This window comes from Lolium rigidum, chromosome 4 (genome assembly GCF_022539505.1).
Source record: "Lolium rigidum isolate FL_2022 chromosome 4, APGP_CSIRO_Lrig_0.1, whole genome shotgun sequence".
In the NCBI taxonomy this organism is placed as follows: Eukaryota; Viridiplantae; Streptophyta; class Magnoliopsida; order Poales; family Poaceae; genus Lolium; species Lolium rigidum.
The window spans coordinates 172,939,049-172,949,073 of NC_061511.1; the positions used below are offsets into that span (position 1 = coordinate 172,939,049).

The 10,025-nt window shown below is 42.1% G+C and overlaps 1 protein-coding gene across 1 annotated transcript; it reads right to left on the bottom strand.

Moving 5' to 3' along the window:
* Positions 1-9,080: 9,080 nt before the first annotated feature.
* Positions 9,081-9,744, bottom strand: LOC124647809 (LOB domain-containing protein 12-like). Its single transcript, XM_047187679.1, has 2 exons — positions 9,586-9,744; positions 9,081-9,488 (listed from the first exon to the last, which is right to left on the bottom strand). Exons 1-2 carry the CDS (start codon positions 9,739-9,741, stop codon positions 9,081-9,083), a joined length of 564 nt encoding a protein of 187 aa, XP_047043635.1. The 5' UTR covers positions 9,742-9,744.
* Between the last annotated feature and the right edge of the window lie 281 nt (positions 9,745-10,025).

Below are 10,025 nucleotides of genomic sequence, written 5' to 3' on the forward strand. Positions count from 1 at the left end.
CATGCAAGATCATAAATAACACATAAGCATAACTTTGATAATCAACATAACAAGTATTCTCTATTCATCGGATCCCAACAAACGCAACATATAGAATTACATATAGATGATCTTGATCATGATAGGCAGCTCACAAGATCCGACAATGATAGCACAATGGGGAGAAGACAACCATCTAGCTACTGCTATGGACCCATAGTCCGGGGGTAGACTACTCACACATCACACCGGAGGCGACCATGGCGGCGTAGAGTCCTCCGGGAGATGAATCCCCTCTCCGGCAGGGTGCCGGAGGCGATCTCCGGGATCCCCCGAGATGGGATCGGCGGCGACGGCGTCTCGGTAATGTTTTCCGTATCGTGGCTCTCGGTACCGGGGGTTTCGTCACGGAGGCTATTTGTAGGCGGAAGGGCAAGTCAAGAGGCGGCACGGGGGCCCACACCACGGGGCCGCGCGGCCAAGGGGGCCGCGCCGCCCTAGGGTTTGGCCACCCCGTGGCCCCTCTTCGTCTCGTCTTCGGACTTCCGGAAGCTTCGTGAGAAAATAGGCCTCCGGGCTTTTATTTCGTCCAATTCCGAGAATATTTCTTTACTAGGATTTCTGAAACCAAAAACGAGCGAAAACAAGAATCGGCACTTCGGCATCTTGTTAATAGGTTAGTTCCGAGAAAATGCACGAATATGATATAAAGTGTGCATAAAACATGTAGATAACATCAATAATGTGGCATGGAACACAAGAAATTATCGATACGTTGGAGACGTATCAGCATCCCCAAGCTTAGTTCTGCTCGTCCCGAGCAGGTAAAACGATAACAAAGATAATTTCTGGAGTGACATGCCATCATAATCTTGATCATACTATTTGTAGAGCATATGTAGTGAATGCAGCGATCAAAACAATGGTACGACATGAGTAAACAAGTGAATCATAAAGCAAAGACTTTTCATGAATAGCACTTCAAGACAAGCATCAATAAGTCTTGCATAAGAGTTAACTCATAAAGCAATAATTCAAAGTAAAGGTATTGAAGCAACACAAAAGAAGATTAAGTTTCAGCGAGTTGCTTTCAACTTGTAACATGTATATCTCATGGATATTGTCAACATAGAGTAATATAATAAGTGCAATAAGCAAGTATGTAGGAATCAATGCACAGTTCACACAAGTGTTTGCTTCTTGAGGTGGATAGAAATAGGTGAACTGACTCAACATTGAAAGTAAAAGAATGGTCCTCATAGAGGAAAAGCATCGATTGCTATATTTGTGCTAGAGCTTTGATTTTGAAAACATGAAACAATTTTGTCAACGGTAGTAATAAAGCATATGCATCATGTAAATTATATCTTATAAGTTGCAAGCCTCATGCATAGTGTACTAATAGTGCTCGCACCTTGTCCTAATTAGCTTGGACTACCTGGATTATCACCGCAATACATATGCTTTAACCAAGTTTCACAAAGGGGTACCTCTATGCCGCTCTGTACAAAGGTCTAAGGAGAAAGCTCGCATTTGGATTTCTCGCTTTTGATTATTCTCAACTTAGACATCCATACCGGGACAACATAGACAACAGATAATGGACTCCTCTTTTAATGCTTTAAGCATTCAACAACAATTAATTCTTTTCTCATTAGAGATTTGAGGATGTTTGTCCAAAACTGAAACTTCCACCATGGAACATGGCTTTAGTTAGCGGCCCAATGTTCTTCTCTCACAATATGCATGCTCAAACCATTCAACTCGGTGTAGATCGCCCTTACTTCGGACAAGACGAACATGCATAGCAACTCACATGAAATTCAACAACGAGTTGATGGCGTTCCCCGGTAAACATGGTTATCGCACAACAAGCAACTTAATAAGAGATAAAGTGCATAATTACATATTCAATACCACAATAGTTTTTAAGCTATTTGTCCCATGAGCTATATATTGCAAAGGTGAATGATGGAATTTTAAAGGTAGCACTCAAGCAATTTACTTTGGAATGGCTGGAAAATACCATGTAGTAGGTAGGTATGGTGGACACAAATGGCATAGTGGTTGGCTCAAGTATTTTGGATGCATGAGAAGTATTCCCTCTCGATACAAGGTTTAGGCTAGCAAGGCTTATTTGAAACAAACACAAGGATGAACCGGTGCAGCAAAACTCACATAAAAGACATATTGTAAACATTATAAGACTCTACACCGTCTTCCTTGTTGTTCAAACTCAATACTAGAAATTATCTAGACCTTAGAGAAACCAAATATGCAAACCAAATTTTAGCATGCTCTATGTATTTCTTCATTAATGGGTGCAAAGCATATGATGCAAGAGCTTAAACATGAGCACAACAATTGCCAAGTATCACATTACCCAAGACATTATAGCAATTACTACATGTATCATTTTCCAATTCCAACCATATAACAATTTAACGAAGGAGAAACTTCGTCATGAATACTATGAGTAGAAACCAAGGACATATTTGTCCATATGCTACAGCGGAGTGTGTATCTCTCCCATAAAGTGAATGCTAGGATCCATTTTATTCAAACAAAACAAAAACAAAAACAAACCGACGCTCCAAGAAAAAGCACATAAGATGTGGCCGAATAAAAATATAGTTTCAGGGGAGGAACCCGATAATTTGTTGATGAAGAAGGGGATGCCTTGGGCATCCCCAAGCTTAGACGCTTGAGTCTTCTTGATATATGCAGGGGTGAACCACCGGGTGCATCCCCAAGCTTAGAGCTTTCACTCTCCTTGATCATGTTGCATCATACTCCTCTCTTGATCCTTGAAAACTTCCTCCACACCAAACTCGAAACAACTCATTAGAGGGTTAGTGCACAATATAAATTGACATATTCAGAGGTGACACAATCATTCTTAACACTTCTGGACATTGCATAATGCTACTGGACAATAGTGGATCAAAGAAATTCATCCAACATAGCGAAAGAGGCAATGCGAAATAAAAGGCAGAATCTGTCAAAACAGAACAGTTCGTATTGACGAATTTTAAAATGGCACCAGACTTGCTCAAATGAAAATGCTCAAATTGAATGAAAGTTGCGTACATATCTGAGGATCATGCACGTAAATTGGCATAATTTTCTGAGCTTCCTGCAGGGCAGTGGGCTCAGATTCGTGACAGCAAAGAAATCTGGAACTGCGTAGTAATCCAAATCTAGTACTTACTTTTCTATCAACGGCTTAACTTGGCACAACAAAACTCAAAACTAAGATAAGGAGAGGTTGCTACAGTAGTAAACAACTTCCAAGACACAAAATAAAAACAAAGTACTGTAGGTAAAAACATGGGTTGTCTCCCATAAGCGCTTTTCTTTAACGCCTTTCAGCTAGGCGCAGAAAGTGTATATCAAGTATTATCGAAGGGTGGTACTTCTACATTACCTTGGGCTTTACCCTTACCTTTCTTATTGTTTTTCTTACCCTTTGGTTTAGGAAATATACGAGTTTCTCCCGGTATAGAGGTGAATTTCAAAGTGCCTTCTCCAACATCAATGACTCGCTCCCAATAGTTTCAGCAGGGATCTTCCGAGTGTGAGTTTTCCTGTTTCAACAACAAGATAATCAATAGATATTGTTCTTCCACAAATAGTTGTATGCACACCTGCAGCTATTCCTTTAGGGATTATAGTAGAGTTATCAATGAGAGTTATCTTTTCTCCTCCTTCCTCAACTCCCCAAAGTTTCAAAGATTTATAAATACTTTCAGGCATAAGGCAAAATTCATACATAATATCACAATAGGCATGGAGGGTTCAATCACCGATAACAATTTTAACAGAAGGATCCCACAATGAGAGTTTAGAGTTCACTAAGACTTGTTCAAGACGATTACGAACGTGGCAATAGTTATCATTCAAGCTAGATGTACTTATCTCCAGAGTATTTAATCTACTATATATGCTAGCGAGGACTGAATCAAAGTTATTAGCTGAATCATATGATGCAACCAACTTCTTTATGGCATTAAAAGCTTGATCCCCATTGCAATTAAGGAAATCTCCTCCCACTAAAGTATCCAAAGCATATCTATAGCGAACCATAAGACCAAAATAAAAATTGCTAAGGAGCAAACTTAGAGTCATTTGAGGTTCGATTTACGATAAGAAGTAAAAATTCTAGACCAGGCATCCTTAAAACTCTCCTCATCCCCTTGTTTAAAAGTAAAGACTAATTCTTCGAGGCGAAGAAGTAACAGGTTCGAGCTAGACATGGTAACAAAAGTAACTAAAAGTAAACTAGATAAAGTAAATGCAAGTAAACTAATTTTTTTGTGTTTTTGATATAGAGTGCAAGACAGTAAATAAAGCAAAACTAGCAACTAATTTTTTTGTATTTTGATATAAGTGCAGCAAACAAAGTAGTAAATAAAACTAAACAAGACAAAAACAAAGTAAAGAGATTGAGAAGTGGAGACTCCCCTTGCAGCGTGTCTTGATCTCCCCGCAACGGCGCCGTGAAAATATGCTTGATGGCGTGTATTTCACACGTTCGTTGGGCAACCCCAAGAGGAAGGTATGATGAGCACAGCAGCAAGTTTTCCCTCGGAAAGAAACCAAGGTTTATCGAACCAGGAGGAGCCAAGAAGCACGTTGAAGGTTGATGGCAGCGGGATGTAGTGCGGCGCAACACCGGAGATTCCGGCGCCAACGTGGAACCCGCACAACACAACCAAAGTACTTTGCCCCAACGAAACGAGTGAGGTTGTCAATCTCACCGGCTTGCTGTAACAAAGGATTAACCGTATTGTGTGGAAGATGATTGTTTGCAGAGAAAACAGTAGAAACAAGTATTGCGATAGATTGTATTTCGAGTAAAGAGAATTGGACCGGGGTCCACAGTTCACTAGAGGTGTCTCTCCCATAAGACGAACAGCATGTTGGGTGAACAAATTACAGTTGGGCAATTGACAAATAAAGAGAGCATGACAATGCACATACATATCATGATGAGTATAGTGAGATTTAATTGGGCATTACGACAAAGTACATAGACCGCCATCCAATCGCATCTATGCCTAAAAAGTCCACCTTCGGGTTATCATCCGAACCCCTCCAGTATTAAGTTGCAAACAACAGACAATTGCATTAAGTATGGTGCGTAATGTAATCAACAACTACATCCTTAGACATAGCATCAATGTTTTATCCCTAGTGGCAACGAGCACAACACAACCTTAGAACTTTTCGTCACTTGTCCCGGTGTCAATGCGAGCATGAACCCACTATCGAGCATAAGTACTCCCTCTTGGAGTTAAAAGCATCTACTTGGCCGGAGCATCTACTAATAACGGAGAGCATGCAAGATCATAAATAACACATAAGCATAACTTTGATAATCAACATAACAAGTATTCTCTATTCATCGGATCCCAACAAACGCAACATATAGAATTACATATAGATGATCTTGATCATGATAGGCAGCTCACAAGATCCGACAATGATAGCACAATGGGGAGAAGACAACCATCTAGCTACCGCTATGGACCCATAGTCCAGGGGTAGACTACTCACACATCACACCGGAGGCGACCATGGCGGCGTAGAGTCCTCCCGGGAGATGAATCCCCTCTCCGGCGGGGTGCCGGAGGCGATCTCCGGGATCCCCCGAGATGGGATCGGCGGCGACGGCGTCTCGGTAATGTTTTCCGTATCGTGGCTCTCGGTACCGGGGGTTTCGTCACGGAGGCTATTTGTAGGCGGAAGGGCAAGTCAAGAGGCGGCACGGGGGCCCACACCACGAGGCCGCGCGGCCAAGGGGGCCGCGCCGCCCTAGGGTTTGGCCACCCCGTGGCCCCTCTTCGTCTCGTCTTCGGACTTCCGGAAGCTTCGTGAGAAAATAGGCCTCTCGGGCTTTTATTTCGTCCAATTCCGAGAATATTTCTTTACTAGGATTTCGAAACCAAAAACGACAGAAAACAGAATCGGCACTTCGGCATCTTGTTAATAGGTTAGTTCCAGAAAATGCACGAATATGATATAAAGTGTGCATAAAACATGTAGATAACATCAATAATGTGGCATGGAACACAAGAAATTATCGATACGTTGGAGACGTATCAACCAGCGGCGCTGACACACCGACAAAGGGTCAAAGGTAGAGCGGACTGGCACACCATGGTGGAGCTAGACCGCGCCGCCCACCTAGAGCTGGAGAGGAGGGCGCATGCGTCTGCAGAGAGGGCCATCTCGCACCTCGACCAACGGTGTGTAGTTTCCTGGTTTAGTTTATTAAAAAATTTATTCCAATTTCATTCAACTTTGCAATATATAACAAAATTTTAATCAATTTTTATTTTATATTTAATTTCTATTAGGGGTGCAACCGGACAGAGACATCCTCCAAAATCCAAATGCAGCAACATATGGTGGCGCCTCCTATTCGACCTAATGTGTTTGCAAATCATCATTTGGAAAACCCGGCTGGATATGCTCTTGTATGCTGGGAAATACCAAGATAATCCTAGGTGCGGGTGCACCCATTTACTTTAATACTGAAAAATGCTATTTGAAAATTTTGAGAAAAATGGAAATAAATTTTTTCATGTATATATTATGTTGATACTTACTGGTGTAAATTTTCACAAAAAATACAATTGTACGTGGCCTACATAAAAATGACAAAATGTCAAAATGTCTAAATGACACTATAATGATGGTTTTGTGCTGTTCACAGAAATAGGATTTCCTATTTTCACATTTCGCGTAGGTCACACATGGTTGTTTTTCATGCCAAAACCTGCCCAAGTAAGTATCAATATAATATATACATGCGTGCAACTTTTTAATTTTTTCTGAAACTTTAAAATAGCATTTCTTAGAGTTTTTCATAATTAGGTGCACTTGCACCCGGGTGCACCATGCTGTTCTTAGTTATGTATACGCGAAAGAACATTTTCCAGACGCTGGGCCACGGCCCTGGTTTCCCAAGGCCCAGCTGCGCCCCTGAAAGACATCTAGGAGAGACGAGCAAACGGAAAATCTCATGTCATAGCTAGGCACTTAGGGACTTAGGGTACCTGTGTTGTGCCCTGGTTTACTTTTTGTACTTTTAATTTTCTGAGTTTCTGCATGTACTAAACTTGAACGTGATGATCTAAAAGATTTTAGTTTTCATCCTTCCTAGAGATTTTTCACCATAAGCATAATAGGGTTCTTTTTCAGTGATAAAGGGGTTAGGACGGCGACACGCCTTTGACTGGCTCATCCAAAAACTTATTTATATATTTATATATTACTTTTAATGTTTTATATATAGCTGTGGATGATAATTAATATATCAGAGATACTTTGAGAAAATAAATCATAATAGTGTTTCCCACTGCAGATCCTTAAAATGGGTGTGAGGCAAGGTCGCAGTGTTTCTTTCTGCTCCCCAACTCATTTGCTCCTATGTATATATGTATATATTCCGTCACCTATATAATAGAAAATGAAAGGGAATTCCTACTGCATGTGTGTCAAAAAGCTCATTTGCTCCTGGCGGGATAGTAAAATAAAAAAATAGCAAAAAAAATTAAAATATGAAACTTCTGTACAATGATTCAATGAACATAAACATATGTTCTGACCGTTCAAAATTATTGAGAGTCACTGTTATTCCACACCACATACGAAAAAGACCTTCTATGTGCTATTGGGGCCGTAAAAGACCCGATCTGTAGTAGTGGTAGTCAGCTATGCAGAGAGAAAATTTGAGTGTTGTAAATAACCAATCTTAATGACCTAAAAGGCACCATTTTTTTTGCAAAGACGGACCACACATGCTATTTGTGTGGAAAAAAAGAGATCTATTTTGCTTGTTGGCTACTATGTATTTATATTTTTATTGGAGTAGGAGCATACATGCTCGAGTTCAAGTGTGAATATTCGGCAAGGCAACTAGAGTTTAATTACAGAATTGTTTGTACATAATTAGCCCACACAGTGACTTCAAAAGCATACTACTTAATACTTATGATCAAATTCTTTATTTTCTTTGCACATACCACCATATGTTATGTCTCTGCAAAAATTTGCACGCGGCTAGAACACATTTTCATGTTCGTTATAAAAAAAATCAGCTCTTTTTTTGGGTTTGTTTGCTATTTTTTTTTAAATATTGGAGCATGAACATACGATCTTAGGTTCAAATGAGAACTTTCAGCTAGTCAGGTAGGGTTGAGTTGCAGTTTTTTTTAGACACTTGCGCATTTACCTACTTCAAAACCACAATTCCTTTTTTTTCCTTTGGTAACCAATACCATGATATATTTATGGTAATGAAATAGTACATGGTAGAGATACGTCAGCCGTGTCCACCGACTATAAAATAATTTTTTTAAAAAAATAAGTAAATTGTGAGATTTTTAAACTCTTTCTTATTCCATGACACAAATCTTGTATTTTCTAAAAGCAACCGTAGGAAAACAACATAGATACCAAACCACATGCCTGTAAATACCGACGAGAGTTCTCCCATAATTTTAGTTTGAGCCGCAACTTAAAAAAATGCAAGAGTACCGACACCAGTATTTCAGTGAAGAGTAACCGAAAAACCTGATCAACGTTGCTAGGAACCGAAAGTATAAATCACCATTGTCGGAAACGTAGCAGCCGATGCAAATGTCGTGAGGACACATGAGAAAAAAATCTAAAACTCTTGCGATGCAAGGTCTGAGGTTCATACATATAGAATTTGAATCTTCTAAGAGCGCCATTGACATCGGCAAGATGATCTCGATGTCAAGTGAAGGGCTAGAGTGCTACCGTAGTTCTTAGAAGTAAAAAAAGAAGAGAAGTTTACCAATCCCGTTCATGCTCCTTAGAAGTGCTGCCGAAAGATACTCAGATGTTAGGCAGGAGGGAAAATAGGAAACTAATGAGCAAGAACATGACAATGATCACAACTACTAATTCTGGATCAGGTACAACAACAGGAAAGATCTAGAGAGAGAAAGTGAGGGAGAGAGGGGGAGAGAGAGAGAGAGTCATGCTAACACAATGAACCTAAAACCCTACAAACGTGCATAGCTAGCGACGAGCTAAGTCCTACACAAATTGACTTTGACTAATAGCTACGTCCAGAGCGACTCCCTCTTGAGGTGGTCCTGAGCGTAGAGATGCACGTTGGAGGCCGGCGCGCCGCCGCCGTAGCTGCTCATCAGCTGCTGCGGGAAGCCGCCCCCGCCGTTCTGCATCAGGAATGCCTCCGCCGCTGCCGCGTCGTCGACGACCATCTGCTGCATCGCCCCCATGCTGTGGTCTGCGTCGTCGTTCAGCTGGGACTGGGAGGCGTCTCGCTGCTGCATCTGGATGCAGAGGATCTCGGCCTGTGCGACGGCGAGCTGCATCTGCAGCTGCGACACCTGGTTCTGCAGGAAGGAGATGGCCCCCACGCAGCCGTACACCGGGTCCCGCACCCGCGCGTTCGCCTCGTACACCAGGCTGCTCACCGCGTCCCCGCGCTGCTGCACCGGTAGCTCCTGAAATTGATGGCATGGCATGGCGTACATCAGTATCTGCTTCATTCATTGCATGACTGTTGCACGAGTATTATTTATCTACGTCCATATTACGTACCAGGAGCATCTTGCTGACGTTACTGGCGCCGAAGACCTTGTGGACGATGGCAAACTTGTGGGGGTCGTCGGCGGGGAAGAAGGGCGCGAAGATGCAGTCCTTGGTGCACCGCCGCCGGAGCAGCTTGCACGACGCGCACGGCGTCCCGCTACCCATGTGCGCGAGCGTCGTGTGTGCCTGCAGCGTACCTTCGCCGCCGGAGGCCGGCCGGAGATCTCTACCGTAGTATCTGTTAGGAGCTAGATCACTTGAGCCTGCCAGCTTGAGAGCTGTTAGAGCTACGGAAGCAAGGTATAAGCAAGACGAAAGATGGCGACCGGAGTGTGCAGATATTTATATCGGGCGACGAAAGACGACGACGCATGTGTGTGCTGTAGAGACTACACATCCCGAGAGAGACAAGGGTAATTACTAGTACTGCTCTGTAGGCTAGTTTCTCA